The sequence below is a fragment of the Mastomys coucha genome, unplaced genomic scaffold (genome assembly GCF_008632895.1).
Source record: "Mastomys coucha isolate ucsf_1 unplaced genomic scaffold, UCSF_Mcou_1 pScaffold21, whole genome shotgun sequence".
Taxonomy (NCBI): domain Eukaryota; kingdom Metazoa; phylum Chordata; class Mammalia; order Rodentia; family Muridae; genus Mastomys; species Mastomys coucha.
Genome location: NW_022196904.1, coordinates 189,561,664 through 189,580,077, shown reverse-complemented (window position 1 = coordinate 189,580,077; position 18,414 = coordinate 189,561,664). Strand labels below are relative to the sequence as shown.

Genomic DNA, 18,414 nt, shown 5'->3' with positions numbered 1-18,414 from the left:
GTGTTTAAACGCTTCTTTGGAAACCTGCACCAGGAGGCACATAACCTCTCTCTAAAATAACTATATTGCCACATTCCATCAAGAACAGCATTAATGGCAGTATGTGCTTACACATCAGAGGGACTAACAGAAACAAACCACTCCCTCTTCTGGTACAAGAAGAACAGCACAAAGTAGAAAATGTCAGATAGGCCAGGGATGACAGAGGAGAATCCTGAACTCTCCGTCAGAAGACAGCCATCGGCAGGGCACTTGGCTCTAAAAGAAGGGCTGGAAACTAAGAAGAATAACGCATGGGCAAAGCCAAGAGGACCTTTTGTCTCTGAGGAAATCACTTCAGGAAGTTTGGTTTCCTCATCTCACCAGCAAAGGGAGGGAACCCCATCTAGAGTCCCAACAGGGTCCCTGAGTCTTGAGCCAAAAGCTCAAAGAGCTCTGAGGGCCAGAACAAGTCAGAAGGAAGCCGGGGGTCTGAGCAAAGGTAAAGGGCCAGACTCAGAAATGGGCAAGCTGAGGCTGGAGGTGACTCAGAAGTTGCTCTGTGGTATGCTTCAGGTTAGCTAGAGAGTGCAACCAGCTGCTCTCTATTTCTGAAGAGACAAGGGCAAGAAGATAGGGAACAAAGGAAAATGAGATCAAATTGCAGTAGGTACTGTGCAGTAACAGAATGACTTTGTCTTGGGAGCGAGCAGCATGCCTTTTAGGGGACGTCTTTAGAAACTGTCTGTCCAAGATGATTCCGGACAGGGTCAGCAGCTGTGATGGCAGGAGCTTGGTGGAACCAGATGTCATTTCCTTGCCCTTCCCAGCTCTGTATTTAGGCAGTTATATAATATTATGCATAAATAGAGTAATACAAAATTACCCCATTCATACATTTTATGTATCTATTAATATGGACACACAGTTTCCTTTCCATTTTACCAGTAAAGTTTTGAATACAAATGTAACTAAGTCTCCATTACAGCTCCGCCTTCAGGGCTAATCACCTCTCCGAACACTTAAGGAGTCATTTTTCATTAGGATGGGGAGCAAGGCGAAGGCAGATGGCAGAGTCATGTTATTGATTTGATGATCCTTGCCTGGCTTGTTGGATAAATGGAACCAAGTGATGGTCACCGCATCTAGACTTTTAGGGGCCTCAAGGTTCAATTCAAATTATATCAGACAGCAGGTTCAGGGGACAAAAATCCACTTATGCTCCAGAGTTTCTAAGAGACAATCCGAGGGATTAAGGAGGACCCTTCAGACCCCCGACTCCCCACCGCCCCCGGAATCTTCTGGACCGGGCTAAGTCTTAAGGAAGAATAAACAGTCTCTCTCAGGTTTTACTGGTGCTCTTGGTGCATGACAGCTCAGGACGAGCTGCCCGTCAATTAAGGACGTCTGCTTAATTTGCATGGCCTATGCTCATTTGCAAATTATAAGGCAGATAGATGGAGATAAATTACTCACTTCTCAGAGGGTCATTAACTTTTTCCTTAAAAGCCCTTTGAGAAAGACCATTGTGGCTTTAAGGAGTTAACATAATTATAGCCAAGGGTTACCTTTTGTGGAATTACATTTCTACTGCTGCTCCTCAACCTCCCTCAGGACTGTCATTAGCAGGAACTCACACTCATGCTAATAACAGCTCTGGTAGACAGGACCACCCTTCTGGAGAGTACACAGAAGGATCTGAGACTGGATTACATTTCTATAGTACACACACACACACACACACACACACACACACACACACACACGCGCGCGCGCACCAAAATTAACTCCACTAAAAGATAATTAGAAATTTTGATCAAAATTTGAGTATTTCACTCCTGGGGGAACAACTACACTGAGGTGGTCCCTAGAAAAATGTTTATGTATGGATGTCCCTGGATCTGACCCACATTTTATCACCTTTGCCTGACACTCCTGGGCTCTATGTGGCTAGTGTTGTATATAGTTCAGAATTGCTAAGCGGAAGGTTATCATTCTTTCTGGGGCTAGACAGACCTTTACCATGGTAAAATACACACTAGGAAGTGCCAAATCCTCTCCACATGAGGGATACAGAGACCTTTTCCATAGCCCCAGTTCAGCTACATCATGTCTCCTCCTGTTAGTAGGCTCTGTGAGTTCCTCTCTTGCAAACTGTGAGGTAGAAACAGGTAAGCAATAAGGCTATTTCTCAATCCCAGACAGTCCTCTGCCCTCAGCTCACCCATCCACCCTTGTTTCATGCAGAAGGACCAAGTGCTGGTATCCTTTCTCCAACCCATGCCCAGTTTGTATGCAGAGGGCCTAATTTCTAAGTAGTGGCCAGGGAAAGAGGGTTAGAGAAGGCTTTGAGGGTAGAGCCTCACTTGCTGTCTCCATTTGTGAGGTGACAGCTGAAAGCCAGGACAGGGCCCCCAAGTTCCCCCACACCTGCATCTTGACCTACCAGCTCCACAGCTGAGAGCTATGCACTTGCTGCTTAATCGGGTTTGTGTATTGCAGGAGCCCCTCTGACTGCTAATCGGCAAGCTTCACTTAGATTCTTTCAAATCCGCGAACTGCAGTTTTCCATAAGTTACCGAGTCATTTTTATAAGGAGTCCAAAGGGAAGCAGACTGACTCTTTATTTAATCTACAGTCAGGACACTTGCATCGTAATGTCCTGATTTTACTTCAGAAGCGGCTTTGTGAGCCGATCTTGATCCCAGTCAGTCCTGGTTTTGTGATTATTTATTGAGTTTTCCTGCCACCCCCACTTTCTCCTTAACCAAAGCAATTGTTTATCAATCAACTATAGAACTACCAAAATGGGGTGGTGGGAGGGAGGACGGACAGGGAAAGGGAAGTGTGTTGGCTACAGGCCTTGCATCAGTGTGAGGTGCTCTGCCACTTTAAGAGAAACGTCTCTAACTGCTCATCTTGAGAACATCCCAGTCAAATTTTAGGGTTATCCCAACTCGGAAACATGTTTCATGTCCACTAGATTTCTTATTAGTATTTTTCTTTGCTTCTTTAACACATGAATCAATTCCTCTCCATTAAATATGACACAAAGATAAAATTTAAAACCTCACTAGGAGTAGGAGTAGGGCCACCCCACTGCCGAGTGACACTGGCCACAGAGAAGCTCGTGCTGCACTCAGAAGCAGTCCCTCTATTTGTGAAAAGCCCCAGCTAACCCCAAATGAGATTCAGAAGAACATCATTGTAGGTGAAGTTTTTCTGACTTTAAATTCTGGCTCTGCATGTATTTACCATGTGGCTGTAGGCAAGTGTCCAAACCTCATGAGTTCACTGTCCTCCTGGGTGATAAAAGTGTATTCTATATAACTTCTATGGTAATAATAATTTAAAAATATTTAGAGCACTGAGTACCTTCTGAATAAGCTGTATGATGATTACAATGGTGAGCACAAATGCTCCAGTTTGTAACGTTCACTGGTGAGGTACGGCTCTTCTGAGAAAAACTAACATGTGAACCTTTACTCCACGCAATCCAAGTATATATTTTTACACATAAAGTATTAAACACAGTTGTGCGATCTTAAATTTAAATGTCTCTGTTTAAAAATATCACCAGAGGAAGAAAGCAAAATGAAAATCGTAAAATAGGACATTTTATGACAGGCTTCATGTGTGGAGTGTGGGCGACACAGAACTTGCCTCAGTGTTTCGTGTCAACCTTCACTAATATTCTGATTTTATTGAATCTTAAATCTAAGCAACTAATTTTTAACAGATATATTCCATCAAAAGTGCAGTTCTCAGCTTAATTTTCCTCCTCAGGATATGCAGCCTCAATGCTTCAGGGGTCAGTGAAGCACAAAACCTAACCTGCTAAGGTGATGGGCTTACATTTGTATAACAGATTTCTCTTGATGAGAAGTTCTATATGTTATGACTAATCGATTTTACTCATCAATAAAATATTTATCAAGCAAATAGTAAGGCCAGAAACCTGCTGGCAGTTTCCGCCTGGGAACCAGGTAAAGGGACGTCCATTATGGTAATTATGACTGCCAGTCAGAGTGGAAGAGGAAAGAGTCTCACTGACTGTGTTCATTCATGTTGGGACTACAAAGGCTTCATGGAGCAGAAGCGAAATTTGAACTGAATCTTGAAAACAGGCAGCTGAAGAGGGAAAGGGCATTGCGGTCTGGGGGACAATGTTTAGGATGATAAAATTTATGCTCATATTCATAATTGCAGGGATGGAGTAGGTACAGGGCCAGGTGTGGTGGCTTTGCAGGGTAATTGTAGCACGTGGAAGATGGATGCTGAGGGATGGCCAGTTTGAGACCAGCTCAGGATACACATATTGGCATGGCCTCAAAAAAATAAAAGAAGGAAAAACCAAGCAAGCAAGCAAGCAAGCAAGCATGGATAGAATTATAACACCAACAGGTCTAAAAGGCTGAAGAGATTGCATGAGGCCCTCTCACTCAGGCTGCTGTGCGCATGGGTGCAACTGAGGGCTGTGGGTGCTAGGAAAGGGGCTAAGTAAAGCCTGGGAGGCCTCCTGGCCTGAAGTCTATCTCCAGAAGTTTCAACAGCCTGCGAACGGTTTGTTGGCCTGTGAGGTGTGATGAGTAGAGTGGTCCTTTCATTCCTCAGAAATCCAGGCTTGGAAAAAAGCATGGCAGGACCAAGAGTAGAATAGTGAAGCCTACTCTGTCTGCCATGGGTGATGTCAGGTCTCAGGGATTACAGTATCCAAGAGAGAGCAGAGGGAGGGACCGAGAGAGGGAGGGCAAGGAAAGAGGGAGAGGGAGAGGAAGAGAGAGAGATCACTCTAAAGGGATCCAAGAAGCATGGAGCATGGAGCACAGAGGAGGTCTGAGGAATGGGCAGACAGAAGGGGAAAGCAAGGTGACTTTGACTTTACATCTGAGCAGCAGGAAAGCCAGGGAGAGATCGATCTTCAGCAGGTAAGGATTGATGGTTGCAGTACTGGGAAACAGCACACAACTTTCCTAACTAGATGGAAAGGACCCCAGAGACTCGCTAAGGCTGGACTCAGGGGAACAGAAAACCTTGTCTGTAAAGGACTCAGAGTCTGAAAGGCAGGCAGAAGAGCTTTGGAGCCATGGCCTCTCCACGCATTCTAAGTTGGAACCTGACATAGGTCAGGGTGCAGAACACCAGGGGAAGCAAATGCTTCCGGAAGTTCAGCAGGGAGGGGAGGAATAGCCAACAGTCCAATACTATTGGAGCTGGGGTGGCCTGTGAGACTATGCGACTACTATACTTCATTCCTTCTTAAAAGGGGGAACAAAATACCCATGGAAGGAGTTGTAGAGACTAACTATAGAGCAGAGACTAAAGGAAGGACAATTCAGAGGTTGCTCCACCTGGGAATCCTTCCCATATTCATTCATCAAATCCAGACCCTATTGTGGATGCCAGCAAGTGCTGGATGACAGAAGCCTGATATAGCTGTCTCCTGAGAGGCTCTGACAGTACCCGACTAATACAGAAGTACAGGTTCACAGCCATCCATTGGACTGAGTACAGGGTCCCCAATGAAGGAGCTAAAGAAGGGACCCAAGGAGCTGAAGGATTTGCAGCCCCTTAGGACGAACAACAATATGAACTAACTAGTACCTCAGAGCTCCCAGGGACTAAAACACCAACCAAAGAGTACACATGGTGGGACTAATGGCTCCAGCAGCATATGTATAGTGGAGGATGTCCAAGTCAGTCATCAGTGGGAGGAGAAGCCCTTGGCCTTGTGATGGTTGTATGCCCCAAGTATAGGAGAATGCCAGGGCCAGTAAGCAGGAGGGGGTGGGGTGATGAGCAGGGGGAGTGGGGAGGGAACAGGGGTTTGTTTTAGTTTTTGTTTTTGTTTTGTTTTCTTTTCTTTTTGGAGGGGAACCTGGGAAAGGAGATATTGTAAATAAAGAAAACATCTAATAAAAGAAGGAAAAAAAAAGAAAGAAAACACTATAGTACTGAGCACCCAGACATCTCTTCAAATTCACCTCCACACCTTCTGTTCACTGCACTTAACATGGTTTTCAAATGATGGTTTTATTTGCATGATTATTTGTCATGTTTATATCTACAAAGGTTTCAGTCTCTCCAAATGTGGAAACTCTAGCACACAGCAGGTGCTTTTTAAATACATCTGAGTGAATACAAAGAGCAAGTGGATTCTCACTTGCCTGAGAGCTCTGGACAGAATAGAACCTTTTCCTTCTGTGCGCTTGGGGTCATTTGCATATCAAACATTCTTAGAGACAACAACAATTTTAGACATTTGTTCTTATTTAATTATCTTCCTGGGTTCTCACCCTAATTCTGTCATTTACCAATCCACACTTTTTCTTCCCTTGTGCAGATTAACATGTTGGCTGTGTGCAATACTGGATTTGAGGCTACAAGTTGGCTGTTCATATTGAACATAATATAGTAGTCCTATTTCTTGCTTCTGCCCCTTCTTAGAGAGTTCGAGGACTGGTCAGTAGAAGTGTTTCTATGAGTGTGAAGATAGAGAGGCAGACTTCTGAAGAAACGGTCTGCTTAGGATGAAGATTTCAGAGACACTAGAAAAGGGGAACCTTGTTTAAGAATTGTCTGAGAGCACAGAGTGTGTCACTGAGAACCAGAATTTCTGGAATACATCTCTAAGATCGTGGGGGACATTCATCTTTTATTCACTTATAAAATGGGACACCAAGAATTATTTCCATTTCCCTGACATGCTAGACTGAGAGGAAATGCTGGAGGGGGTGTGGGGAATGGGCAGCGCCCCCCCCCCCCCCCCACTGCTGTGGGGTTGCAAACTGGTACCAACTCTGGGGAACTTTCAATGAGCTAAAGCTAGATCTACTGTATGACTCAGCTGTATCAACTGGCACCCTACCCCAGAGACACTCGCACGGGCCTGCTCATGGGGGAGCTACTCACAATATCCAGGAAGTGCCAACAGCCTGAATGTCCTTCCACTGATGGATGGGTAATGGAAATGTGTTACACACACAGTGGGATACCATTCAGCTGAGAAGAAAACTGAAGCCAGGAGATTTATAGATAAATGGATGGAGCTAGAAACCATCACACTGAGTGAGGTGACCCAGGAAGACAGGCTCCTCCCCTTGTGGCTCCCAAATTTCCCATGTAGCATATGATCTGCAGGATCAACAGGGACTACGAAAGGAAAAGGGGTCCATGGGGCGGGCAGAGCCCTAGAAAAGGGCAGGACACAGGTGCTGTGAAGGGGAAATGGAGAAGTGGGGAGGAGAGCTTTAACTGGGAGAAGCACAGAGGTCAGGGGAATAAATACTGAGGATGTTTGAAAAAGGGTTTATTATTATATGTTTTCACAAAATTAAATATTACACATGCATGAATTTACATGAAATTATGCCACTTAGGATCATAATACTTCTTCAAGAATGATAGACTACATAAAAACAACAACAACAACAATTAACAACAGACAAACAACAACAACAAGCCCACAGGACCAGGCATGAGAAGTCTGAGTTCTTTGAGAAGCTCAAGAGACCCTCAAGACAATACAGACCGTTGCCCTTGGTTATACCCCAGAGGTTGAAAGTAAGTCTCCATTGCTGAAGACGCCTTGAACTTTGGATACAGGACTTGAAGGGACTGTGCTGGATCTGACCCGGGAGCCTGCTTCTTGAGGACTGGCTCTCCTAGTGCTGAGAGGCTATGTCAGGGAGAAAAGCAACAGATGCGCTTTTATCTTGAGGGTAACTAACAGCTGTTAAGTGGACTTACAACCCAGTCAACAGGAGAGATTCTCACCCGGCACTGTAATCCCAGCTAGCTAGCTGAGGCTGGTAAGGCCAGGCAACACAGAGAGCTTACCACTGCCACTTCCTGAAGCAGTGTGAGTTCTACCTGCATTCTGAACAATTGTCCTCATGGAACAGACAAGAGGCGCCCTCAACCCTTGTCAAAAGGCTTCCTTCTTTTGTAGCAGATGAGGACCATCATAGAAATCCACACTTGATCATAATCATGGGTGCAGAGCAACTGGATACACCTGCTGCTATCCCACACATGCCTGTTGCTATCATACATGTGCATGTTGCTATCACACACGTGCCTGTTGCTATCCCACATGTGCCTGTTGCTATCATACATGTGCCTGTTGCTATCACACACGTGCCTGTTGCTATCACACAGAGAATTCTTAGCAGACATGGCATCACACACAGAGACTTGCATTTTATCAAATTTCTGCAGTTACATCACCAAGAAAGATCAATGAACTCCTCTTGTTCTCTTAAGCCTGCTGATCAGCACAGACCCTCCATGTCTTTCTTGACTAGATTTGTTTTATTTTTTTCCTTCCAGAACTAATGGCCATATCTAAAGCACCCCACGTCTGTATTGAGATCACAGTGGTATACAGGAAGAGGGACCTAAACACTAGGGTTTGAATTCTGCTTCAGTATTTGTTAGCTGAATTGACTCTGAGCAAATTGTTTAATCTCTGCTGAGATTCAGGTACAGTGGAAGTCACAGCAGCTTCACAAAGGGACTGGAAGCAATAAGTAGGTTTGTACATACATGTGTGTATGTGTGTGTGTGTGTGTGTATACATGCTCATGTGTATATCTGTACAGTGTGTGTTTGTGTGTGTCCATGCGTCTATGTGTTTATACATGTGTGTGTATGTGTGTACATGCCCATGTGTATATCTGTACAGTGTGTGTCTGTGTATGTGTCCATGTAACTATGTGTTTATACTTGTGTGTGTATGTGTGTGTGTCCATGCATCTATGTGTTTATACTTGTGTGTGTATGTGTGTGTGTGTGTGTGTATCCTAACACAATGGCTCACTAAGAATTATTTCCTTTTCCCTTTGAAACTTCAAAGGTCTTTTCATCGTTTTCACTCAACAGTAAGTGTGAGTGATACTGTGGCTAGAATATTATTTTAAGCTTTATGCAATACTTGTAGATTATTCTAAGAAATAGATACTCTTGCTCAAAATTCTAAACCTGAAGTAAGACATTGTGGTCTTAGATGTCCCAGCAGCATGTCCCTTGTTAAGGTCAGAAATTACAACCTAGGCTGTGGAGATGGCCTAGAAGGCAAAGGAGCTGTACAAGTCTGAAGACTGGCGTCCCACTCCTGGGACCCTCGTAAAGGGAGTGGGAAAGAGGAGACTTCACGGCAGCTGTCCTTTACACATGCACTGTGCTGCAGGCCCCACCTCCACACACACAGAATAATCACACAATACTTAAAAATGAATATTATATGGACAGCACCATAGTCCAATTTTGGCTTTAGTTGACACAGACTGCTTCTTTTTAGCAGTGGACATTTGGGGCCCTAGGATTTTTTTATCCAGTGAGGAGCATTTATATGAATCTCATTAGGAAGAATCCATAAACTGTGGAATCCATACTCTTTCATCAGAGAGGTGGTGATCATTATCCTTCTCAATTTGTGCTTCTCAAAAGCTCTACTTACTTTGTTCACATTTCATCCTAGTGGGACTCTAAAATGCTTGGGGACAGTGCTGTCCGGGTGATCAGAGACAAGCCTGGTTTAGTGTCATATAGCAGCGCTGCTTGACGGGAACGTGAGTTCTGAGGCAGGAAGAGAAATAGCATGGTGAACCACGCTAACAGTACAGACCTCACAGTGAACTCGGAGCCCAGTGTGGTTGGCAGGGGCTGCTCACAGCAAACACACAAGATGCAGCACATTTGCTGGGTATGTAAGGCATCTACTTCAACTCTATAGGCATTAAAAACAAACTTTAAAAACAAAAAAAATTGATATATTGTGCCTTATTTCTGAGCCACCTAGGGGGAGAATTGCACATGAGCACTTCAATATATTATATATAGAATCACAAAACACACACACACACACACTCATATATACATATATACACATACTCACATGTTCACACAACACATACACAGATATTCACACAAACACATATAAACACCATGTAAACGCACATACAGACACATAGAAACACCATACAAACGTTTTGTCTCACACACATAAACATACACACACATTCACATACACAAGCATCACATACAGTGAGACACAGACACACACAAACATACATAGACACATGTAGGGACATACATACTCACTCATACCCTAAAAAAGATGAGGAGATTAGGAGAAAGTCTAAAGAGGGAGTGTCGAGAAATGGAATGTATATGAAGAGAATGGAATATATATGAAGAGAAAGTGGGGGAACGGTTTGTGGGGAGAAAGGGAGCCAAGAGGAGTAGAGTAGAGACAGGATTAAGAAGAGGACAAATAAGAAGAAAGTTCAATGACATTCTACTGCATAGGAATGTCACAATGAAATCCATTACTTAGTATGAAACAAACAAGCAAACAAACAAACCCAACCAACCAACCAACCAATCAAAACCCCAATAGAACTGAACAAATAATACTGAGAAAGAGAGTACTGCCTGAGGAACCTAGAGCTAAGTGTGTGTGAAGTTTTCTTTTGACCTGGGGTTAGATGAAGGCCAAAGGCAGTTCACATTTTCAAGACAGATACAAGAAAGGCCACCTCTACTCATTAAACATTACAGAAGCAGTTGTCAGTAGAGAGCAAAACGTTTTGATTCGCCTAAGACCCCTAGCTGCTCCTGCAGGAGAAGGCCACTGGGGTTTCCGGACGCTCACTGTTAGGTGCTAAAATGCAGTTTGAGGAAGAAACAACGGAGTGGTGACCTTAACTGTCATCCAGACTGGATCAAAGAAGATTTAGAAGCCTGAAAGTACTCTCTCTCTCTCTCTCTCTCTCCCTCCCTCCCTCTCTCTCTCTCTCTCTCTCTCTGTATGTGTGTGTGTGTGTGTGTGTGTGTATGCGTGTGTGTGCCCATGAGTGTGTGTTTTTAGAATGGATGTGGGAGAAAGGTCCACCCTCAACATGGATGTGCTGAATGTGAGAAGAGGACCAGTAAGGGCCACTGGGTCTGGAAGGAACCTGCAGACACTGAACTTTAGACAGTCACGAGATTGTTATTTCATTATCTCCAAATACTTTACTATTAAAAATAATCCACGATGTAGCAAAGTTGAATTTTATAATGAACATCGGCATTCCCAGCACCCTGAGTCTTTCTGACGCTTTTTTTTCTTTGCTTGCTTCACACCTGTCAATCAACCATCACCATTAGCATATCATAGATTTCAAAGCAGAGGCTATCAATAGGTAAGGATAGACTCAAAGAATATTCCTGCTCCTGTAAAAATACCTGGGCAAACCTACTAGGTTTAAAAAAAGAAATAAGCAACAAGATTGTTTTGAATAATGCATGGAGACACAACATGGATACACAACAAGGATTACACATGGAGACACACATCACATCATTCACTTCCCAAGATGTGGAGAAAGTATGCAGACCACTCCAGTGTTTTATCGATCTACCTGGGGCAGGCCTGTAGACATCATCATCATCAATTCAAATGCTTTCAATTATGAAGCTGCGGGCTGTTGATTATAGAGAACTACGCTCTCTGCCACAGGTGGAATGCTGGCAGTAATGAATTGTTTTCTCTTTGCTCTGCACCCTGGCCTCCCCCACTCCAGTTCTTCCATGCACAGCGCTCTCTACATCTGATTCCTCTCACTCAGAGCTCTGTGTTACCCATTTCACAGCCTTGTCATGAAGACTGAATGTGAAAGTCTGAGAGCACTGTGTAAGTGACATAGTGAGGCAGCATTATCAGGAGGAGCCGTGACAGTGGAAGTGTAACACGCCTCCGTGAGAGCACAGCTGTAGCGGGTTCACACAGCTGCTAGGCTTAAACCAGAGAGTTAAAGGTCAAAGGGTCAGAATACTGAAGTTGTTCTACTTTCTCCATTAGTGAGTCCCTTGGTCAAGGATCAAGGGGAATGTTGGCTTGTTTTCATTAGCCGAATGTTTGTTTTGGAAATCATCCCAGCTTTAAAACAATGTTTCCATTAGCTGGGCACAGTTCCTATAATTATCCATCTCATCTGACCAGTGCCCAACTTCTCCACTCTGCATGCTGTTCACCTGGGCAGTGCTAAAAGAACAAAGACACCCACCCAGTGTTTAGGAAGGTGTGGGTGGATTTCTTCTTTGGATAAACATTTACTGCTGGACTTTGGTAGAAATTCTTGCAGCAAGGCGGCTGCAGGGGCTGTCAATGAGGAGTCAGAGGCTGACCCCATGGGGGTGGTTTTGCAGCATGGGTATTTAGAGCTTAAAGGATGCAAGGTTGCATAGTTCCCATTTTGGGGGAGGGGTGATACAAATCATGGCAAGGTCAAAGTTCAGTCGGAAGTGAGGGAAGATAACATAAATAGGAGGCAGGTTCGCTATCCATCACAGTGAAGGAGAAGGTGCCAGTGCACTTTGTTTTGTGTATGAAAGGAACTGAGGAGAAAGGCCCAGAATGGAATAGCCCTTGCTCTTAAAAACACCTCTTCTATTAAGAGTTGACCAGAAAAAAAACATTAAGAGTACTACAAAGATAATTTTGAGTAGATGGATTATAACATGTATACAGAGACACTAATGTGCGGTGCGATCTGGCTCCTGATTACATTCACACCATCCCATCGATGAGAAAACCACAAGACCATACTTACAATCGTCTCACAAATCAAAAAATGCTTTTCAGGTAGGAACAGGGGACTCAGAACAGGAATCACTCTGTTAACCCTTAGGAAAGAGAATGCCTAGCCTATCACCTCCACTTGTCTGGAGGTGAGAGGGAGAATATATCCAGCCACTGTTTCCTGATGCCACCCAGTCTCCTAAACACACTGCTCCCCCGGACGGGTTCCACATAGATGACGCAAATTTCTCATCATAGCCTTAATTCCCATAAGCCACATGTACAGGGAAAACAGAAGCGGGCTGCAAGCATCAAGGAGATCTTTCCATGATGGTGAGTGTCCTTCCAACAAGCAGATAAGTTACAACAGACTATACAAACACACGTACATTCAGTAAGTGTTTATAAGGGAAACACTGGTAAATGCCAAGGTATAGAATGTACATATGTGTGACAGTTTATATGCTAATAAGATTTCATCGCCATGTTCTGAGTTAGATTCCGTAAGGGTCCTGACAGAGTTTTTAGTATAACTCTTTCTTCTCCTCATTCAAACGTTTGCTTACCACTGCTGGATCATGCATCATACCTGACTGCCCAGGGGGTGGGGCACCTGATGATCCTCTAGGTAGACAGAGAAACACAGTCAGGACAGCAGCTCTGTTCCCAGCACAGGGTTCGATGGCTATTGGCTTAGGGGCACCCTGGAAAAGAAAACCCACTGTGAGTTTGCATAGGTTCAGCATAGCACCGTGGCTACTTCGATTGCATTTCCTTTATCCTTCAGTGAGCAAAACTGCATCCCTACTTGATGGGGGTCCCGTGAGCCTGCAGGTGTGTGATTAGCCCTCATGTGAATGCAGCAGCACATTTCACTGTGCTAGCCTTGCTGGCATGTCACAGACCTATACATCCTGGTTACTCTCCCTCCTTTGTTGCCTTTCAATAGTGATGAGCCACATATCCCATTTACCATATAGGTAAGGGACCACAATTCCAAATGTCCCACTGACACATCATTTTAAAAATTACTTCTATGTGCATATTTAATATAAGCAGTGCCATTATTGCTAAAGTCAAGCAGATTACCATCATTCCATAGTCTATACTTTTAGCATAATTTTATTATACAATACCGTATTATTAAATATAGCCTTCCTGCTGTACAACAGGTCTCCAGATGCACTCACCTTAGCAAGCTAGGCCACTGCCCAGCATCTTCTTCTCTAGCCCTCCCTGACTTGGTGACCACATCTCTGTTCTTTGATTATGTGCATTTGTCTAAAGAAAACTCCATTATTAAGTGAGTGCTCACATGGGCATATCTTTAAAATTACCTAAGTGACAGACACATGTAATAACTGTCCATCATACACTTGCATAAATAAAAGGGCAGACATAAAATTAATATGTAAAAACTGTTAATGCAGGTATTGCAGTAATGTTTTACTAGGATGAAACGTGTCACAGCTTTGCATATATTGCCTGATTTAGTCTTATATGAACCCTATAAGATGAGAATATTGAAGAGGGTTCTTCTGTAGCCACTTCCTCCAAATTAAAACATTTTCTCCCAGTGGGAAAGCATTGTCTCAGAAAGTAAAGGAGACTTAGAAGTCTCAGGAAGCTCCTGAAACAGACAATTTTCACAAGGTCTTCCCCAAGGATACAGGCAGTAACAGATGCTGGGGAGGGCACTGGCCAGCTCCACTGCCTGCACTCCTGTAAGTAACCCCAATAAACTCATTGGTCAACTAAACTAGGCGTGGGTGGAACTGCTTTGGGGGCTGTTGTTAATTCTCTACCTGGGATGAAAAGATACTTGTTCACATCTCCCAGCAAGTGAAGGAGTGAGTACAAACTCTCCACAGCTGGGAAGAAGCGAGAGGAATTGCAAGTGGACTGAGGGAGCTGCCTCCTGAGTCTATGTTCTCAACAGTATCCTGTGGAGTGCGCGCGCGCGCGCATGCGCGCGCGCGCGCGCACACACACACACACACACACACACACACACACACACACACACACGACTCGGGGAGCTGTCTCCTGAGTCTGTGTTCTCAACAGTACCCTGAGACCCATGTATAGACAAATATGCACTCCACATGCACACAAACACACACATACACATGAACAACTACATGTACACATCTGTACACTCACCCCTTCCTACTACTTGCACACAAATATATACAGATTTGGGGCTTATATACAGAGTGACTTTTTGAGAGACTACAGGTTATCACCTTAGCCTAGACTGGCAGTTTGTGCTCCATTATTTGAAGAATCAGAAGTTGGAGATGGCCATCAAAAAAAGTGTCTCTGTATGAAGGCAAAATTAAATAGGAGACTAATCATAACAGAAAAATGCCTTTAATTATCAGAACAAATGATTTAGTCATATGATTTTCCTACTGAAGATATTTGAACTTTTGAAGAAATATAGACATATGTAGCCATTCACCTAGAATATTCTAGAATATTGCCATTTCCAGAAAGCTTAATGAGGCATTAAAGATAAAATATGTTCCCTTTTCTGTAAAACTTAGACTGAGTTCCCGGTTACAATGGTTTTATGTGGTTATAAAGGATTTCCCCTTTATAGCAACATAAATCTTGTGTTTAAAACCATCCCCGTACAGAGACATGTTGGAAGTTTTCTATATGAGGGTGGAAGTGGCCAAGGTGGGAAGCAAAGGGCATTAAAATGTTCCACAATAATGTGACTGGTCATGTTGTCTGACTCGTACCAAGTTACATGATCTATGGTCTGATACTTTAAAAGCTTACCTTTAATTTAACAGATTAAGTTTTGAAAATGTTAAGTCAGAATTAGCATAAATACATAGATATTATCCAATGATGTAAATATTTAGAGAATAGCCTTGTCATATTGCAAGACTAACAGAAAAAATACTATGAATTTTCCAACCATATTTCTAGGCAACTGAAATGTATTTTAATTTAATAGATGCAAAATATATGTAAAGGTCAATTTGCTAAAATATACCAAGAGATTGCCAAATGAATTCCAGGTTTAAATGGCAATAATTTATTAGAAATATCAAAATCGCTATCACTGTTGCTAAGAAATAACTTAGCATGGGCACCTTAGATAAGGACATCTTTGCTATGTTTTTTCTTTTTCTAGCTCTAAGTATAACAACCAACAGATTTACTTTATTCAAATTCATTTAGATAACTTGGTCATGGAAACCAGAACAGTGGAGTTGGAATATGACGTGTGTTTGGTGTGGGGGATTCAGGGAAGTGGTGCGTGGCTTTGGAGTCCATCACTTGGTGCTGTTGCTAGGTTACCTTCCTAGTTACCAGGCTAGGCTACCACAGGAAAGACTGCAAATACTGAAAGCATCAACTGAAGGAACAAATTAGTGAAACATAGCTGCATGCTTCTGGTGGAATGCAGGCTAACTAATGAACACTGTAAACTTCAGAGTCTCAGCAATGGAAAAGGACAAAGGCACCGAATAACTGGACCACGAGATAGGAATTATGGCTCCCAGAGAGCCAGTTCAGTAGAGCCATTCTTACAATAATTCTCTCACTCTCACTTCTGCTGTGATTATATAGAAAAATATATATATTTAAAAAACTCTTTGTGTTGGTAAACTATGTAAAAGGAGATTATAATTCTGCTTTTAAACCAAATTGGCTTGCAACTTGGTCTATTTTTGGCTCCAAGAACTTTCATAGAAGGATATTATTAACAAAGCATGAATCATTCATTATGTTTAAAATATTAGTAACTAGCCAGTTCTTTGACACTTCTGGAAGGAGTTAACATAATTAAAAATTATTGCAAAAGAACTTGTGATAAATATCACTTTAAATATGGGATTTTAGATTTTAAAATTGGAAAGACATACTCTATCACCCTTGACTTACAAAAAAATAGCAATACACTACGCATGATAATATTTTGCCTACCATGAGGTTTGTCAGTTGTTTTGTGATAACCATATAACCATGAACCACAATCACTTCACAATGACATAACATGCTCACAGAAACTTGCAATGTATCATGCATTTTCCCATCGCTGCCTTGAGAAGAGATAAGCTCAGGTCTGTTGCCTGCAGGACTCAGCAGCTGGGGGTTTACCTCACCGCAGGCAGTCTTCTGTTGTGCTGCAGAGAACCAGTGGGAGAAAACATGGCTGACAGTTTCTTAATGAGCAGCCCTGGTCTAGGAAGCACAAGACATACAGCACAGAACACACAACACTCACAAAACACATAACATACAACCCTCACACAACACACAATGTGCACACAGGACTCTCTGCTTCACTGGAGATTTTTCAAACTATAGAACTTAGTTTCAAGTCATCATTATGATGGGTCATAAATTTTATGGTAAACTCTTTCCAGTCTTTAAGCTACTAAAAACAAAATACCAGAGAAGCTTTGGGAATCACGAATACTTTCAAGGTATTTCTTAAAACATAGTATGTCCTGAAAGTGCGACTGTCATTTGAGGCAGGGACTTGTCTTGAGAAGCTGCTGTGTCATGAATCTCAGCAGGTTTAGAACATACCCAGATCCCAGTGGGGCCCATCTCTGGAAGCCCTACATGGCAGCTGTGGACTTAATGGAATATCTGATTTTCTTAGATTAGCTATTCACCTCACATCTGGGGTCGTGACTCATAGGTAAGAAGTGAAGCTTTAAGAGTAAGACCATAACACGGTGGTCAGAGCTAGATGTATGAAATCTTTAAGTACATTAAAGAATTGTCAACCAACAGAAAATGTCTGTGGGTCAAAATGGGCATGAAGGCTGCCACAAGGGGTCTGTAGCACAAAATGGCTGGCATTCCTGGGCATCCAGGCATGGTGCCTAACCATCTTAGAGCGGCTTTACCTCTGTTGATGCGAGAGATCGCTCCTCAGCTCTTGTCACTAGCTCCTGAATTGGCCTTCCTCCTCTGCCATCTTTCTGTGATCTAGAACTTTGTCCCTACAGTGGTTACTTTCATGATCCACAGCCCTCAAAGCCATCTCAAGTGTCACCTAGCCATGAAGCTGTCTCTGGTCAGAGACACCTGCTCACTTCCTTTGTATGTCTTTACAGATGATGATCCTCTTTAGTTAGGTAAGTGGTTTCCCATCCCACCCGAGCAAGCCCTTGGAGACCTGGTCTTTCCTGTTTCTTTCTTCCCACTTTCCTTCTTTTATTTTGTCGTGCTTTGGAGCTGTAGATCAAACCATGGTCTTTAACCTATGTAAACTTTCTGCCACTGAGTGACGCCCCTGCCTTCCTTCCTTCCTTCCTTCCTTCCTTCCTTCCTTCCTTCCTTCCTTCCTTCCTTCCTTCTTCCTTGTTCCTCCCTCCCTCTCTTCCTTCCTCCCTCCCTTCCCTCCCTTTCTTCCTCTCAGGAACAATAAAACACTGAAGATAACACCCACTAACATGTACTGAGGGTTTTAGATGCCTGTGTGCTGCTCAGCATTTAACATACATTGTTACATATAACTCTGCAACAAGCTTACAGGAGAAACCAGTGGTTCCAATATACAGTTGTAGAAAATGGAATTCAGAGGGGTCAGCTGATATCACAAGGTAACACGGGCAGTCGGGGCAGGTTTGGGATTTGAGTATGTGGGATCTTAACTGAAATTCTAGCTTCAATACTGAAAAGTCACTCTAGGTTTCAAATATACTGTTTTATGAAGAATATATTTATAATATCCAAGGCCTCTCTCATCTTGTTAGGATTTTGTTTAAGAATATTATATATATATATATATATGTGCCCATTTCTTTTGAAAAAATTTTAATCAATCCTTTGGGAATCTCATATATTGTACTTTATTATTATTATTATTATTATTATTTTTTTTTTTT

At 42.9% G+C, this 18,414-nt stretch overlaps 1 protein-coding gene across 1 annotated transcript in view; it reads right to left on the bottom strand.

The window, feature by feature from the left end:
• The window catches only part of LOC116101474 (attractin-like protein 1), a 350,037-nt gene that overhangs the window by 79,258 nt on the left and 252,365 nt on the right, over nucleotides 1-18,414 (bottom strand). The window contains exon 3 of the mRNA XM_031385013.1: nucleotides 13,137-13,251. Coding sequence (XP_031240873.1) covers nucleotides 13,137-13,251 — 115 coding nt within the window. The remainder of the gene's footprint in view (nucleotides 1-13,136; nucleotides 13,252-18,414) is intronic.